Source organism: Argopecten irradians, chromosome 3, assembly GCF_041381155.1.
Source record: "Argopecten irradians isolate NY chromosome 3, Ai_NY, whole genome shotgun sequence".
NCBI lineage: Eukaryota > Metazoa > Mollusca > Bivalvia > Pectinida > Pectinidae > Argopecten > Argopecten irradians.
The window spans coordinates 47,828,691-47,847,523 of record NC_091136.1 but is presented as its reverse complement, the minus strand read 5'-3'; the positions used below and the strand labels follow the sequence as shown (position 1 = coordinate 47,847,523).

Below are 18,833 nucleotides of genomic sequence, written 5' to 3'. Positions count from 1 at the left end.
GAAAAGATTTGTCTCCCTTGGACAATTTCCGGAAACAACAATCCACTACTCCCAGAATGATGATAATTAACACATAATAGAAGAGGACTTGCGGATAAAGAAAAGTAATAGCTAGCTATATGCTGTACCCTTTTACATCACAATTGAGCATCCCATTAACTTTACCTAACAAGTAACTGACAAATCAGCTATCGACTGCATACTCACTACTGTAATAATCTTCCAGTTCTGAGTCAGTACATATTGACTGTACTGTAAATAATTCAATAATATTATGAATCATGCTCGGCATGGGAAGAGCGAAGTTCTTCTTGCTTGTTTTTGGTTTTACTATCTCAAGAAAAAAAAAACATTATTAAATAATGAAAGGACGTGCTTTAAAGTAGAACTATCTACTGTCTAGTAAATGATCTAATAATTGTCTAGAGCATAATAAAACTTTTATTTAAACACAACTTTTAAAAAGATTCGAATTTGGACGTTGATTTTCTGTGTCCATGCAGGCCTGATGTGCCGCGTATGCGAATCCCATGATTTTGCAACATTTGTTGGCTTGAATGTGATGTCATGATTCCTTGTGATGCATCTTCGCTTGGTGGATATTTTGACTGCAATCCATAGTGTCTATTTTTCAAAAGTGTTATTATTATAATCAGAAACATATATACATAGAGATTGGCAACTCCACCATTTTTACGATCGGCAGATGTACCTCTGTATGTGCCAAGGTTTTTTTTAGATAAACTCTTAATCAGAATAACTTTGATATGTTATAAAAGTTCAGTAATTTTCAGATGGTTTGAGTACGATTTTGGAAAGAAAAAAATAATATTTTAACTTATATATGTAACCCTGGTCAATACTGGCCGCAATATATCGCTCGGCTAGAGAGAACTCTCTTTAGCTCGATCGGTTGAGTGTCAGACTAGTAATCCAGAGGTCCCGAGTTCGATCCCTGGCAGAGGCAGGTATTAAATTTATTGTAAATCCTGCACCTTGTTGCATATATTTATTATTATTAAAACAAAATCCACTTCCGGTTTTAGATGTCTAATTTCGAAAAACTAGGTAAAATTGGTAATTTTCATGCTGTAAAAAATCATATTAAATAACATCAATTGGGAAAACTACTCACATCACACCATGATATAATGTATAAACTTTGTGTTGATGAAAAAATATCATGGTTAAAAGAATACACTTAAAAGTAGTTAGCCAAGGGAAAATGCCTATAATCCGGAGGTCCCTTTGCCTGTCAACAAAGATATAAAGAAGGAGTTTCCAAGATGGCAGCTGGTCCAGCTTCCTGTTTTTAAATTTTGGTCCCTTATTTCAATGAAAATTGGTATATATAGGGATATTCAGGAATGCTGATCACTATGATAAAAATTTTTAAAGATTATCGCTGGACTAACTTCTTGTTTTCAAATTTTCGTTTGCAATTCAATGAAAATTGGTAAAAGGGGGTTTTAACTAAAAATTTCAAGGATGCCATACAGTCATGATCACTGCCAAATCAATTGCTCTGAAATAGCCTTGTATTAGGTACCGTATGTACATTTAAGGAGACCCTGAATTCCAATTTAAAAGTACAAATATACATAAAAATTTCTCCCAAGATGTTCATACACTGTGCAACTGTATTCTTGATTTGTTGCTGGAGGGGGGGGGGGTCTTTTGGGGGACTTTGTAATAGTATCCAAAACAATGAGTACTTATAGGGCTCCAATTTTTCCTATAATGTTGCACCCATCCCTAGAGAAGGCTTTTTAGGATCACATTGAAAGAAAAAAAAATTGTGTTGTTGACCTAATATCTTGTAAATAACGACGACTTTTTGTAATAAAAATTTAACTATGTCTTATAATTACAACTTAGTATATAAGTAGTCATAATATAACACAGCAGTAAGTGGTAATAATTAGGACATAATATAAACACAGCAGTAAGTGGTAATAATTAGGACATAATATAACACAGCAGTAAGTGGTAATAATTAGGACATAATATAACACAGCAGTAAGTGGTAATAATTAGGACATAATATAACACAGCAGTATAAGTGGTAATAATTAGGACATAATATAACACAGCAGTAAGTAACAGTGGTAATAATTAGGACATAAAATGTAGTAATTAAGCTGTGATTACAAGATACTAAGTTGTTAAAACAACATACTAAGTCATAATAACAACACAATTATATAACCAAGTCATTATAATGACATAACTATTTGTCTAAGTCGTAATAGGACATAATTAGGTAATAATGAAACATACAAAGTCATAATAACAATTTTTGTTTGTTAGTTTAGTTTTACATCCTATTAACAGCCAGGGTCATGTAAGGACGTGCCAGGTTTGTTGGTGGAGGAAAGCCGGAGTACCCGGAGAAAAACCACCGGTCAGCGGTCAGTACCTGGCAACTGCCCCACATGGGATTCGAACCCGCATCCCAGAGGTGGAGGGCTTGCGGTAATATGTCGGGACATCTTAACCACTCGGCCACCGCGGCCCCAAAAATAATAACAATATATTTAAATCATTATTACGAGATACTAAGTTATTATTCTAATTGGACAGTACTATAATGTGTGTAAATCATGCAAGTTCAAGTGGACAAGGTTCTTGATTGAAATGTTTGAATTATTTGAATTTTACAGACACCTCAGGAGAGTAAAATAAAATGTCTCCCCAGCCTGAGCCGGATGGTGAGACAGACAAGGGACCTCCATCAGATGAGGATGGAGACGGAGTAGAGGTTATCCCCAGTCCTCAATTTGTCATTGACGATGCTAACTCGGAGTCTGAGAGTGAAGGTGAGGATGGGGAAAGTTACTATGGTTACCAAATGTTGCCACAGGAACCTGAGGATATACCTAGTGATATGAACTCTGAGGACCAGAGTGAGTCCAGTCAGGGCAGTGAAAGCTCGGCTGTGACAGGTGCTGAAGGCTCTACTGCTGACTGTGATAAAGACAATTCAGATGAACATTTAAACAAGCTTGATCATGCTGTACTACATCAAACTGCAGGTGGACAGGCAGCAGGGTATATGAAGGTACATACCTAATTATGATATCAGAGACAGATCTGTTCTAGATTGAAATATTATTTAAATTGCCTGATATACATCTTTTCTAGTACAATATATCTTTTCTAAATTATAGTACTAATTAAAGCTTCCAGATGTCATATATGATAGCCAGATTTTGTTTGACACAGTAAAAATATCTATTTTGTAATAATACTTGTTAAACTGATTACATCATACTGTTGTCACCAAATAGATCAGTAAAACTATAATTAGGTAAACCTATACCCTACCAAAATAATGTAAACCTGATTCTTGTTACCTGGTATTATGAAGTTTGGTAGGGATTCATATATGGCCTTTGATTAATATGATATCAAAATTAATAGAATTCTTTATCCCTTTGGGATGAGACAGGAGACATCTCTGCTAAGGGGTAAGATTTTTTAAAAGTTGTCAAACACTAGGCTCGCCAGGTTGTGATATCATTTCATTGTTGTCAAGCCGTCATGATGCTGTTGCCGCAACATTATATAATTGTTGAGAATGTGCATAGATCTTGTGTAGCTTGTCTTTACCATTGGGCGATTAAAAAAACTCACACCAGAATTGTGGACATCCTTATAATTATAAGGTTCACTTTTGTCAGATGAATATGAGATTATTTCTGTTTTACAGTTACCGGATTTACCCAAACCTGAATCCAAAGAACTATTGTGGAACAAACAAAGGCCATCTACCATGCAGATGGAACTAGGTAGAGTTTCGACCAGTTTTGAATTGTCATCAATCCAATTGATATATGGCCTATCACCTGTAATGCTCTGTTAGTAACCAGTTTGGAATTGCCATCAATCCAATTGATATGTGGCCTATCACCAGTGATGTTCTGTTGGTAAATCATTTGATATTGATAAGTAACATTCTTGCATTTACATTAATTTAGTACCAGCAATGTTCATTTTAGAGAATTAAACAAATAGTGTTCCATCATTAAATCTACCCATCATTCAGTACTTTATACCAGGAAATTTTGAATAGTAAAACATTCACAACATCTCGAGGTTTATCCTCCATTTGGTACAGGTTTCTGGTTACCTTTTACAGGCCAAGCAGAGAAAGTGAAGGCTGCTATGTCGTCTATCCATCTTCCTGCCATCAACATTCCCGACTGGGCCAAGAACATTTCTGAAGAGGACTGGCACAACAAACTCACAGCTCTCCAAGAAAACAACACATCCTGATGCTTGCACGCAGGACAGTCTTTGTATTGCTAAGTAATGCACTTTGTGATTCTGCAATTTTAACTCAATTTATGGAGTCCTATGTGCTAGAGAAAATCTTTGAATTCAAATTAAATCATATTATTTAATGTCTGTGGTAAGATTGAGTTACTTCCCTCCCATATATTTCATTCAGTTATGATGTTGTGAATTGACATTAGATGGACTGAGCTTATAGTACAGTCTTCCACCAAAAAAGCGTCCAGAGCAGTTTAAAAATGAAAAATGAAAGGGTACATAATAGGACCAAATTTGGGCTTATCTTTCCCAAAATTGTTGCACAAGAGAAATTATATATAAGCCATTAATCAATTTACAAAAGAAATCAAATAGAGAAATCTACATAGAGTCTGTAATGAAGTCAATATAAATGAAACTGAGGCCTCCAAAATGGGGAGGGGTGCTTAAAGGGATGCTGGTGTGTGTGTGTGTTGCCTATTTTGTCTCGAACATGGTAAATCTGTATTATCAGTACAGTTGTGAGGTTTTGAGGTAGCATACCGATAAAGACTTATTAATATGAACTTTGGTAAAATACAGTGTACCATATGGTTGTAGGCTTTTATCTGTTGTTCGGGATGCATTATAAGTCGCATATAATTCTTGCATGAGATAGTTATTTAAGGAAACAAACATTTTCTTTTGGGGATAACTGTTACTGAGTATGCATGTCTTTATTGTACTGTATATATGTATCAATGTGAAATAAAACAGAAACGTCAGAACAACTGTTATCCTTTTCTTATAATCCGTCATGCTTTTTCTGACCTAACTTTACCTGTGTATCATTATTGATAACTTTTATCTGTATCATAAGCTCAAATGGTCCGAGGACCAAGGTGATTCTATGTCATACCAATAGTATTCATCGTATGTTTGTCAAGCCATCTACAATTGAGTTGCTCTTCAGAACCAGAATTATCAAGAAAGGTTGGACTGACCATATGTTATGTTTATGCTATATTTAGATGTTCAGATAAGCAATGAAGAAATGCATATCACGAATATTAGTCTGGAGAATATATCAATGGAATGGGGTCAGAAATGTACAAATTGTCCGATTGACCCTGTAGGCCTGAGGGGCAGCAGGTTCAGAACAGGTAAAGTTTATTTTATTCATTTAAACAAAAACAAACAAGAGGCCCATGGGCCTTAACGGTCATCTGACTCATTGCACAAAACAACAAAGTCACAGTATAAAGAGACCGCAGAACCAAATGATTTCGCTATATACGATATATTAACGTTTGCCGCTGTCAAGGTTAAATGGAGTTTTCAAGTCTGGTCACCTGTCACTAATTTTGAAGAATGGCATCTCGCATACCTGTAAATAAAAAGAAATAAAGATCTACCATCTTGCTAAACTTTTATGTGGGGGGTGCCATCTTATGTTGAATTCCGCACCAAAAATTGACCAAAATATTCATGAAATTCTAATATTGATTACCTCCCCCTGTCAGACACACACTTGACAGAATTTTAAAATTTCTTTATATATTTTACATCTACATGTATTGCCCAACCCACACATTAAACATTTGAAACTGATGCACCCTGGATACCCAATCAGCAGGCTCCGAAACATTCACCTCTCTATGAAATCTTGTGCCCAAAAGGGGATTTCCAGGAATCTATTTTTGGTTTGATTCTGCGGTCCCTATAAAGTATTGGTTAACGATTAATATAAACAATACAAGGAACCCCTTAGTTGAATATGTAAGTTTCTGAAATAGGTAAATGTCATTTGTTGAACAATCTTGGTAGCCTTTCATCCATATATGGTTGTAACCCATTCACGGATAAATATAAGGAGTCAGATTTTAAAGCCAAATTTCAGCAAAGTTTCCATTTTGGACATCCGCCGTACTATCCCCATGGGTCTTAGCTCTGTCCTTTATAAAATATGATTGTCCTCACCTAAAGTTCCCCCTTCTGAATCAATTAAAACCCCTATAGACCAATTTTCCTTGAGATCAGAGACTGAAACCTGAAAACAGGAAGTGGGCCAGCAGCCATCTTGGAATACCAAAAATCTTTACGAAAATGTTGGCATGTTGTTCAGCATCAACTTAAACCCCTATAGACCTATTTTTAGCTCACCTGGCCTGAAGGGCCGGTGAGCTTATGTCATGGCGCGGCGTCCGTCGTCCTTCCGTCCGTCCGTCCGTCCGTCCGTCCGTCCGTCAACATTTCCTTTAAATCACTACTTGTCCTAGAGTTCTGCATGGATTGTAACCAAATTTGGCCACAAACATCCTTGGGGGAAGGGGAACAGAACTTGTATAAATTTTGGCTCTGTCCCCCCCGGGGCAGGAGGGGTGGGGCCCAATAGGGGAAATAGAGGTAAATCCTATAAATCGCTACTTGTCCTAGAGTTCTGCATGGATTGTAACCAAATTTGATCACAAACATCCTTGGGGGAGGGGGAACAGAACTTGTATAAATTTTGGCTCTGGTCCCCCAGGGGCAGGAGGGGCGGAGCCCAATAGGGGAAATAGAGGTAAATCCTTTAAATCGCTACAAGTCATAGAGTTATGAATGGAATGTAACCAAATTTGGCCACAAACATCCTTGGGGGAAGGGGAACAGAACTTGTATAAATTTTGGCTCTGACCCCCCGGGGGCAGGAGGGGCGGGGCCCAATATGGGTAATAGAGGTAAATCCTTTAAATCACTACTTGTCCTAGAGTTCTGCATGGATTGTAACCAAATTTGGCCACAAACATCCTTGGGGGAAGGGGAACAGAACTTGTATAAATTTTGGCTCTGGTCCCCCAGGGGCAGGAGGGGTGGGGCCCAATAGGGGTAATAGAGGTAAATCCTTTAAATCACTACTTGTCCTAGAGTTCTGCATGGGTTGTAACCAAAATTAGCCACAAACATCCTTGGGGGAAGGGGAACAGAACTTGTATAAATTTTGGCTCTGATCCCCCGGGGGCAGGAGGGGCGGAGCCCAATAGGGGAAATAGAGGTAAATCCTTTAAATCGCTACAAGTCATAGAGTTATGAATGGAATGTAACCAAATTTGGCCACAAACATCCTTGGGGGAAGGGGAACAGAACTTGTATAAATTTTGGCTCTGACCCCCCGGGGGCAGGAGGGGCGGGGCCCAATATGGGTAATAGAGGTAAATCCTTTAAATCGCTACTTGTCATAGAGCTCTGAATGGAATGTAACCAAATTTGGCCACAAATATCCTTTGGGGAAGGGGAACAGAACTTGTATAAATTTTGGCTCTGGTCCCCCGGGGGCAGGACGGGTGGGGCCCAATAGGGGAAATAGAGGTAAATCCTTAAAATCGCTACTTGTAATAGAGTTCTACATGAATTGTAACCAAATTCTGCCACAAACATCCTTGGGGGAAGGGGAACAGACCTTGTGTAAATTTTGACTCTGGTCCCCAGGGGGCAGGAGGTGCGGGGCCCAATAGGGGAAAAAGAGGTAAATTCTTTAAATCACTACTTGTCATAGAGTTCTGAATGGAATGTAACCAAATTTGGCCACAGACATCCTTTGGGAAGGGGAACAGAACTTGTATAAATTTTGGCTGTGACCCCCCGGGGGCAGGAGGGGCGGGGCCCAATAGGGGAAATAGAGATAAATCCTTTAAATCGCTACTAGTCATAGAGTTCTGCATGGATTGTAACCAAATTTGGCCACAAACATCCTTGGGGGAAGGGGAACAGAACTCGTATAAATTTTGACTCTGGCCCCCCAAGGGCAGGACGGGTGGGGCCCAATAGGGGAAATAGAGATAAATCCTATAAATCACTTCTTGTCCTAGAGTTTTGTTTGGATTGTGACCAAATTTGGCCATAAACATCCTTGGAAGAAGGGGAACAGAACTTGTATAAATTTTGGCTCTGACCCCCTGGGGGCGGGAGGGGTGGGGCCCAATAGGGGAAATAGAGGTAAATCCTTTAAATCGCTACTAGTCATAGAGTTCTGAATGGAATGTAACCAAATTTGGCCACAAACATCCTTGGGGGAAGGGGAACAGAACTTGTATAAATTTTGGCTCTGGTACCCCGGGGGCAGGAGGGGCGGGGCCCAATAGGGGAAATAGAGGTAAATCCTTTAAATCGCTACTAGTCATAGAGTTCTGAATGGAATGTAACCAAATTTGGCCACAAACATCCTTGGGGAAGGGGGAACAGACCTTGTATAAATTTTGGCTCTGACCCCCTGGGGGCAGGAGGGGCAGGGGCCCAATAGGGGAAATAGAGGTAAATCCTTTAAATCTCTACTTGTCCTAGAGCTCTACATGAATTGTAACCAAATTTGGCCACAAACATCCTTGGGGGAAGGGGAACAGAACTTGTATAAATTTTGGCTCTGATCCCCCAGGGGCAGGAGGGGCGGGGCCCAATAGGGGAAATAGAGGTAAATTCTTTAAATCACTACTTGTCATAGAGTTCTGAATGGAATGTAACCAAATTTGGCCACAAACATCCTTTGGGGAAGGGGTACAGAACTTGTATAAATTTTGGCTCTGGTCCCCCGGGGGCAGGAGGGGCGGGGCCCAATAGGGGTAATAGAGGTAAATCCTTTAAATCGCTACTAGTCATAGAGTTCTGAATGGAATGTAACCAAATTTGGCCACAGACATCCTTTGGGGAAGGGGAACAGAACTTGTATAACTTTTGGCTGTGACCCCCCGGGGGCAGGAGGGGTTGGGCCCAATAGTGGAAATAGAGGTAAATCCTTTAAATCGCTACTAGTCATAGAGTTCTGCATGGATTGTAACCAAATTTGGCCACAAACATCCTTGGGGGAAGGGGAACAGAACTCGTATAAATTTTGACTCTGGCCCCCCAAGGGCAGGACGGGTGGGGCCCAATAGGGGAAATAGAGATAAATCCTATAAATCACTTCTTGTCCGAGAGTTTTGTTTGGATTGTGACCAAATTTGGCCATAAACATCCTTGGAAGAAGGGGAACAGAACTTGTATAAATTTTGGCTCTGACTCCCTGGGGGCGGGAGGGGTGGGGCCCAATAGGGGATTTAGAGGTTAATAATAAAATTCCTTCAGAAAAGAAACAATGAACCTGTATTCAGAACATTACTTGGCGTTACAAACCAGGTGAGCGATACAGGCCCTCTGGGACTCTTGTAAGCTCACCTGGCCAGAAGGCTGGTGAGCTTATGTCATGGCGCGGCGTCCGTCGTCCGTCATCCGTCGTCCGTCCGTCCGTCCGTCCGTCCGTCTGTCCGTCAACATTTCCTTTAAATCGCTACTAGTCATAGAGTTCTGCATGGATTGTAACCAAATTTGGCCACAAACATCCTTGGGGGAAGGGGAACAGAACTTGTATAAATTTTGGCTCTGACCCCCCGGGGGCAGGAGGGGCGGGGCCCAATAGGGGAAATAGAGGTAAATCCTTTAAATCACTACTTGTCATAGAGTTCTGAATGGAATGTAACAAAATTTGGCCACAAACATCCTTGGGGGTAGAGGAACAGAACTTGTATAAATTTTGGCTCTGACCCCCCTGGGGCAGGAGGGGCGGGGCCCAATAGTGGAAATAGAGGTAAATCCTTTAAATCGCTACTTGTCATAGCGTTCTACATGGATTGTAACCAAATTTGGCCACAAACATCCTAGGGGGAAGGTGAACAGAACTTGTATAAATTTTGGCTCTGACTCCCGGGGGCAGGAGGGGCGGGGCCCAATAGGGGAAATAGAGGTAAATCCTTTAAATCGCTACTTGTCATAGCGTTCTACATGGAATGTAACCAAATTTGGCCAGAAACATCCTTTGTGGAAGGGAAACAGAACTTGTATAAATTTTGGCTCTGACCCCCAGGGGGCAGGAGGGGTGGGGCCCAATAGGGGATATAGAGGTTAATATTAAAATTCCTTCAGAAAAGAAACAATGAACCTGTATTCAGAAAATTATTTGGCATTACAAACCAGGTGAGCGATACAGGCCCTCTGGGCCTCTTGTCATTGAGATAGGAGACCGAAACCTGAAAACAGGAAGTGGGCCAGCTAAAATTAAGAAAATTTGCCCTAGGGGTCAGATCTATTGTCCTTCCCCAATGATATTTTACACCAAATATAGATGAAATCCATTCAAGGATGAAGGAGGAGTAGGAGTTTAAAGCTAAAATTAAGAAAATTTGCCCATTTGGGGCTCCACCCCTTAGCCCCTAGGGGTCGGACCAGGCTAATTTATATGAAATATGATTGTCTTTCCCCAATGATATTTTACACCAAATATAGATAAAATCAATTCAAGAATGAAGGAGGAGTAGGATTTTAAAGCTAAAATTAAGAAAATTTGCCCTTTTTTGGGCCCCATCCCTCAGCCCGCTTAAATTAAGAAAATTTGCCGTTTTGGGACCCCACCCCTCAGCCCCTAGGGGTCGGACCAGGCTCATTTATATAAAATATTATTGTCCTTCCCCAATGATGTTTCACACCAAATATGGATGTAATCCGCTCAAGGGTTAAGGAGGAGTAGGCTTTTGTATAAATAGTCTTTCGCACATTGCACAGCGCACCGTGACGGACGAAACATGATGACAATAGGTCATCCTGACCTTCGGTCACATGACCTAAAAACTTTTTTTTTTTTTTTAAAAAAGGCCTTGAGTATCGCTCATATCTGAACATCCCAACAGGGTGGGGATTAAAAATAGTAACAAGAGCTGTTTGAGATCAGTAAAGTTGGTCTGGTTTCACAACATACACTAAAACCTTAACCTGGAAATTTCAGCCCATTGGACCTCTTGAAATTATCAAAATCCAGCATTTTTAGGTCATCTGATCAGAAGGGTAAAGATAACTTATAGTCATCATTCAATTAAAGTGTACACGGAACGGAAAATAATATTTAGATATGTTATTCTGTTTGATCTCCTGAAAAGAATGTTGAAAACCGCATCAAAATCGGCCGCTTCAGTACCGAGATACAGCCCTCCGAAGTGCTCGATTTTTACCTGTATATCGACTGCTAATCAGGAAATCGGCCGCTCACGCTGATTTGAGGAATAACCAGATGTGACGTCACGAGGACAACGGCAGTGAGGTGTTTGGTAGTGGGGTTATAGCAAAAAGGGGGACATATATGTATTCCTGAAATGGGGTTACAAGAATTTTACAAATATATATACAGTATACAGTTATGTTGACGATCTAATTACATATATAATAGGAAATATTACAACTGAAATCAGGCTAAATACATATGTAGATAAGCGGAAACATGTATACGTTATTTATGGTTCTGGTACATTTAACTAAAGATCTTATCTCTGTTTTAACAACTTTCTAAATTATCAAACCTTGGGAATATTCCATTTTCATAATGTGATCTAAAAAGGGACGAATTAGAAAAATGATGGTTATATAATTATTCATTTGAATATGTTTCTGTATAAATAAAAATTCTCTCTAGGCCTATGGATTTCAACAGAAATATATATGTATGTATGTTTCTGATTTCAAGAACCAACATAACGAAAAGAAAATGTTTTAAATGTATTTCATAGTTCAATACACGTAGATATCATAGACATAAATTAGGAGGGGAGTAAAAAATGGATATCCGAAATCTACTATCAGAAATATCAAAATTCTGACATTGAGCATTATATTTGCATTGTTCTTTCTCGACATGCCATTTGTAGATAATTTTGTAGTTTTTGTTATAAAAATACATTTACGTGTAACCAGAACATATAAACAAGACAAATGTATAATGAGTCTTTCTGAAATATATAATGTACATCTAGTAATTGATACACTTGTTATATGTTATGTTAGAACGGTATATTTTACTGTAAACCAGGGATTTTTAAGTGTAAACAAATATTACATTATACAACAATTACATGATGGTCCATCGCTAACTTACCTGTGATCTTACTTTTGACACCTGACGCGAGCTAATCAACAAAGCGTGACAGGTCACTAAACACCTTTCTTACGTAATCTGGTTAGCCCCCTCATTAGTCTCGGTTGACCACGCGGTTTAGTTACTGCAGTATACAGGTATAGAGATTAACGCAGCACGACATTGGCTATTCGGAATGACAGTTCTGTATTTGTTCTGTATTTGATATCTGCTTCTTGGATTAGACTTGTCACATAGACATCTTCAGTCTCATTGTTTTCGTCTAACCCGTGCATGATTTATTTTTCAATTAAAGACACTAATGAATGAACTTGAGCGAAATATCAACAAGTCGTCGAGTGTACTGTATTATATGTAAGCTGAATATATTTCATCAAAAAACAAATAGATCGATTTCAGATGTAGATGCATTTACATATATGCAAAAAATTCTGTTTGGAATCATAACTTAATCGTATGGGCAGGTTTTATAAAAAAAAAAAAAAAGTCAGAAATCCGTTAAGCTGGTTTGACCAGTAGACATTCAAAGACCCGAGTCGGGCTTTGGATAACATAATCAAGAATCCTTGATATAATATTCACATATATGTGGTTCCAACCACCGCAGATATACAACGTACGTGGATTATTATGAACATTTTATTGTGTAAAATTATGCAGTAATTGTATAGAGATGTTCATTTATCTAAGACAGGTACATCAATATACATGTATGCATGGCATAAATCCCTGTTTTCAAGCGTTTTTCAAACTCATATCTGTGATTAAGGATAATATTAAATAGGTATCGCACATGAACACAGGTATTTGTGTCTTCAAAATTGATATTTACAAACAGATAGTTTATATTAGATGGCAGACACCAAAAATCGCCTCTCTATCTTATGCGAGTAGAATAGGTCCCGTTGTCCTCGTGACGTCACAGGTCAGGGGTCCACGAATCGGGGTCAATGGCGTGGGGCTTCAGGTGTGTTTTAGAGAAAAGTCGCATTATCTCTAATACTGTAATCGCTATGAAACTCGTACTTTCTCCATTCTAAATTTTATCCAAAGACGCATTTATCAAGCCTTATATACCAAACCATTCCGTGTACACTTTAACTTCTTCTCAATAACAGAAAGGCCCAGAGTACTGATATTTGGCCTGTAGCATGCCGGAATGAAGAGCTACCAAGTCTGTTCAAATGAATGACCTTGACTGCCATTCAAGGTCATAGGGGTCAAATACACAATCAAAGTACTGAAAGTACTGAGAGCTTAAGGCAAGTGATAAAAGTTAATTTGTAGGTATTCAGACGAGTAGACATAAAAAACAAGTTTTAGCTTCCCAAAAAGCTAAGAAGGCTACCATACAGCATTATTTATAAGGAAGCAAAGATAGGAAAGCTTGACGAATTGTTCTGTTCACAGTTAGCTGCCATCGTTCTTATGACAATTCATTTTTGAAGAATGATAATTCAAATGCTTTTCACATTCAATGTAAAAGATTATCAACTTCATGATATTCATGAAAAGGCCACTAGGCTACCTTTCAGAAACAAAAAAAATAAAAGTCTTTTTAAAACAATTATAACATAATAAATTGAATTTTTACCTTGTGGCGCAGAAATGGTCTACTAACGCGTTGTAATTATGACGACGCCAGGAACATAATATAACCTGTGTTATGAAACTTAACGCTTTATTTATTTTTATAAAGTTGTTCAGCAGGTGTAGTGGGCCTTTTCCTTATGCTAACAAGTTTTCCGTAAAATATACACTGTACTGATATACATTTACATGTACTTGAAGTTTGTGAAATACATAGTATACGCATAGAAACAAGCATAACATTTCGTTTAAAACTGTACTTTACTTTAGCGCTTACAGTTCCACAAATATCCCCTAAGTAAAGCCTAATTTTGTTTCAGCATCTCCCATGAGCAGACAGTTTTTACAAGTAGGTCATGATCATCTTGCTAACAGTAGGCTATATATAGATGCTCCACGCGCTCCCGACAATGTTTCTATTTAGTACGTGTTGCGACGCCTTGTGTGATTACTGAGAATAATGTCCGACAACCAGAAAAAACATTCAGATTTCTCTGGGTTTATCTAATGATAATTTGTTTGCAATCATTTCCCCACTGGTACCCCTTACACACATGAAATCTTCCAACAACAAGTAACCAATCAACACACGTAAATCATTTTGGCCAGCCAATCAAAGTGAACAGACCATTTATAACCACGTGAAATCCCAACAACATGGCAGGCAAAGCGACCGATTCTAATAGCTACCATCCTGGGATGGTAGCAAAAATGAAAATCAATGGAACCTACAACTTAAAAAATGTGTTCCTATCCAAATAATCTCCCCAGAGAGAAGTAAAAGTGTAATTTACATTATTTGATTATTGATCTTGAGGACAAGGTCATGGAGACATACAGCTACAAGCTATTTGCTACAAAATAACAAGGGAAACAAGCTAACTTTCCTTAAGACTCAATTAAAAAGCGAAGTAAAATCTGACACAATATCCCTATATGGAGTATAATAACAGATAATGATATTGCTTTTCACAAGTTTCATGGCTTATATTTCAAATGTTGTTTACAGATAGCATTGATAAGGAACTATATGCAATATCTACAATTTACATGTAAAACTTTCTGGATGAACTCAGTGGTATAGATCAACTACAGAAGGAAAGGCAGATACTAAAAGAATTATCAAGAGAAGAAATTAAATGCAAGTAACAACAAAAGGATCATGAGTCGTAATGAGCATCTGACTATTGGCACAATACAACATTTAAAAAAAATAGTAATGGCAAATAATTAAAGCTCTTAAAAGAACTCTTTAATTTGAATGCAGGTCAAGGTCTTTCATTTGAACAAACTAAGTAGCCCTTCATCCCAGCATGTCACAGACCCAATATCAGGTCTCTAGGCCTATTAGTTACTCACAAGTCTTTTTAAATATTTAAGCCTATTTGACCCCTGTGACCTAAAATGGCAGTCAAGGTCATTGAACGTTGTAGCCCTTCATTCCAGCATGTCACAGGCCCAATACCAGTTCTCCGGGCCTCTTAGCTATTGGCAAGATGTTGTTAAAAGATTTTAGCCTATTTGACCCCTGTGACCTTAAATGGTGGCCAAGGTCATTCATTTGAATAACCTGGTAGCCCTTCATTCCAGCATGTCCCAAGCCCAATGTCAGTTCTCTAGGCCTCTTAGTTATTCACAAAAAGTTGTTTAAAGTTATAGCCTTTTTGACCCCTGTGACATTGGATGGCAGTCAAGGTCATTTATTTGAACAAACTTGTAAGCCTTTTATTCCAGCATATCTTTAAAGCTTTTTAGTTTTTTGATCCCTGTGACCTTGAATGTAAATCAAGGTAAATTATTTGAACAAACTTGGTAGCCCTTCTTTCTAGCATGCCGCAGACCAAATATCAGTACCCTGGGCCTTTCTGATATTGAGAAGAAGTCGTTTGAGTGAAAAGTTTATGCACAACGACAGAAGGTGCATGATGCTTATAGGTTAGTGTTGTGTATCGCGAGTTATCTGACGCTACAATACATATCATGTTACAGGGTTCACGATATGATACGCATCGCGATATTTTGATAGAAACTTCAAATGTCGTGGTGTTGTTGTAAATGTGTTTTTAGGTTGGTACACTAATTTTGTGTGTTGTATTTCTGGAAATTTTTATTTTTGGCTTACACTCACTACATAGACGCGAGTTTTATAGACAGAAACTTGAAATAAGACCAGCAAGTGGCCTTATAGGTGACAGGCGCTGACACAAGTTTAGTGTTTTGCTCTTCATGTGATTCCACAATTTTGTTACTAACAAACTTTCGGCTGACGCTGACCAAGACAAACTTTCGGCTGACGCTGACCAAAGGAGATAATCCAATGTTCAATTTTTATTTTTAGGTATCGAGATACAAATAAATTGTACACGATGCATTGATGCACCACCAAGGGAGGTAATACATTGTACATCCATGTGAATTGTTAAACATCTACTATAGGTCATCCTTACCATTCAGGTCAGATGATCTAACTAAAAACTAAGGATTAATTGTCCTATAAAGAATTAGTTGCTGCATCAAAATCCAAAGTGAACTGTGTTTAATTATGTTTATTCAAAAATACTTGCATAAAATAACAAAGCATAACATAACAAAACAATATTTTTATTTTACCAGTACATGTAGTGCTCTTTAGTGATACATGTCCATCTGAATGTATGCAGGCATATTAAATATGTAATGAACAGTTCTTGATACTTTGCTGCAATATTACAGAACACTTCTAATTAAAGCCACAGATTAAGTCTGCAGGGGTCCGGAAAAGCACTTGTCCAGTTGTCAGGGACGAGTGAAAATTGATCTGGGCAAGTAAGTTTTAGTGTGCCACTCGCCCGCCGGACAAGTGTTTTTACTGCTGATATATAATCTGTGGTATTGCCTCTATACATACATGTAGCATAAAGTGGACACTAAGAATTCTGAACAGCATATTAAAATAAGCATTCTCAAAATCAATTTGCAAAAATGTTTTAGCATTGGTATCAATCATAAGCATACAATGATGTTTATTTATCAAATTTGACTTATTAATATAATTATAAAGTCATATTGCTGCCGCGTAAGATCTGTGGCAAGATCATAAACAGTTGTAGATCCTAGTTGTAGATTTTCCACACACACTACCGGTTACTGCATATTATATTACTGGGAATGCATATGGCTGTCATCGGGTGCTTGTCATGCTAAAGCACCTGCAAGATAAACTCAAATATATGTACATTATTATATTATGTAGGTCATGCATTTTGATATGCTTTTTACATAACATAAATCAGTTCAATTGCAAATTTACTTGACACCTGCAGTCCTCTAATTATGTCATGTTCATCATTAGATGTTTTGCAACACTACGGTAAATGGGACAGAATTGTAACCCTAGATCTGACGACAAAGTTGTCTAGAGATATCTGCCATTGCAGCTAGTTAATATAAGACCGGTATTATTTCTCTGCTTCTTGATAATCTCAAGTCTTCAAAATTTTGAGTCTGCTGTGGATGACTAGCCAATATTAGGTCCTGTTATTATAAAATTTAATAAAATATGCAATAATTTCAATAAAAAAATTATAGAGTCCTCTAACATTAACTGCAACAAGAATTTTGTGAAGTTCAAGTCAGTTGTGGAGTCTTGTATACAAGTAATTTGAGTTAATATATATTACCATCATAATATTAATTTTTATCAATATTTTAAGTTCATGTTTCCAGTTTTTAAATCAGATATAATAATTGTCTTAATAAAATCTAGCCTTATTACACTTGTCTCTTAAACTCCATATATACACACATGTATATTATGTACATATATACATGTACAAATGTATTGTGTATGCATGATTGTATGTCTATATTGATTGCATCAATATGCTAATTCATTGTCATGTATGTTACACACTATACAAAAATGTGTACATATGTTTTGGGATGTGATACTCCATTACCACGGTATCTATATAGACAATTTAGCAAATTTAATCTGTTACACCTATACTGACTTAAATGTATTATTGTATGTCATAAAATTAGAAAATAATGCTAGCAGTTAATTTTTGTCAACTTCGAATTTGAAAAGGAAACTGCTCCAAAATTTTAAAGTAATATTCTTGTTCATGTTGTAATAAATTAAAACATCGATATCACATATGTTAGCAGAAATACACACAGACGCGTACGTTCACTTCATGTGTAATTTATTTACTGTAGAAGCAAAACGAAATGAACACTTACGATTTTCGCTGTTTCTGTCTCCAAATACGAATGGAATGTTGTAGGCCTAGATTACTGTCACACGGGTCGGGTTGCTGAAGTACCCGGGTACCCGTCAAAATACTTGTAGGATACATGTGCACGCGGCCGGTTATCCGTCAAAATAGGAAACATTCTGACAGATGTCTGTGTAAACGTAAAATTCAGTTACAAGAAGTACAAAATAGCACTCTTTTGTTCTGTTTTACTCACAAAGTATGACACTTCATCTGCTTACGACATGTTCACAAGCAACATTGTTGCAATATTTATTTCTCATGATCGGAGAACTATCATGAATGGCGCACAGGCTTACTTTCACTATCGTTAAGCTGTATGAGATAACATCAGAGGCTATCCGAACGAAGACTACGTCACTCTTTTGTACTTCCTGTTGCGCATATGTGCGGGAAAACAACAACTGTCACGGACATACTGGGCTCTGTCAGTTTGTTACATTACGATTGTATGATGTAACCGATTGATATAAAATTGATATACCAATACCGTTTGTAGTCATGAAGAATAAATCTCTCACATATTATTATGATTACATTGAATGTTGCTCCATCTGAAGATCGCCCCATACAACATCGGTTACATATCAATACATGTCGAGTACCCGGGTACGGATCGGACACTTAAATTCGGGTACCCGGGGACAAAAGTAAGTACCCGTACCAGCCCTACTTATACATACTGAAATCCTGTCAATTCCTTTATAAGTGTTACCTAAACCAGAAGTTCATCCTATATGCAAATGACTGGCGAGAATTTAGGTCATCGATCGCTATCATTCATGCAAATTATTCTCACTATT

At 37.9% G+C, this 18,833-nt stretch overlaps 1 protein-coding gene across 3 annotated transcripts; it reads left to right on the top strand.

The window, feature by feature from the left end:
- The first annotated feature begins 2 nt into the window (after positions 1 to 2).
- On the top strand, positions 3 to 5,051 carry LOC138318867 (clumping factor B-like). Of its 3 annotated transcripts, none has more exons than XM_069261634.1 (5): positions 13 to 104; positions 2,316 to 2,411; positions 2,664 to 3,061; positions 3,713 to 3,791; positions 4,142 to 5,051. In XM_069261634.1, the coding sequence occupies exons 3-5, from the start codon at positions 2,687 to 2,689 to the stop codon at positions 4,276 to 4,278; spliced, it is 591 nt and encodes a 196-aa protein (XP_069117735.1). In that variant the 5' UTR covers positions 13 to 104; positions 2,316 to 2,411; positions 2,664 to 2,686; the 3' UTR covers positions 4,279 to 5,051. The 3 variants fall into 3 exon arrangements, with proteins under 3 accessions (XP_069117732.1, XP_069117735.1, XP_069117734.1); XM_069261633.1 differs by having other exon boundaries at positions 2,316 to 2,475; XM_069261631.1 differs by lacking the exon at positions 2,316 to 2,411 and having other exon boundaries at positions 3 to 104.
- The last annotated feature ends 13,782 nt before the right edge of the window (positions 5,052 to 18,833 follow it).

What these genes read in the sequence shown, in the direction of transcription:
- LOC138318867 (XM_069261631.1), top strand. Translation starts at nt 2,687, where the DNA reads ATGTCTCCCCAGCCTGAGCCGGATGGTGAGACAGACAAGGGACCTCCA. An exon ending in AGGCAGCAGGGTATATGAAG is followed by an intron (nt 3,062 to 3,712) that starts GTACATACCTAA and finishes TCTGTTTTACAG; the next exon opens with TTACCGGATTTACCCAAACC. An exon ending in TACCATGCAGATGGAACTAG is followed by an intron (nt 3,792 to 4,141) that starts GTAGAGTTTCGA and finishes TACCTTTTACAG; the next exon opens with GCCAAGCAGAGAAAGTGAAG.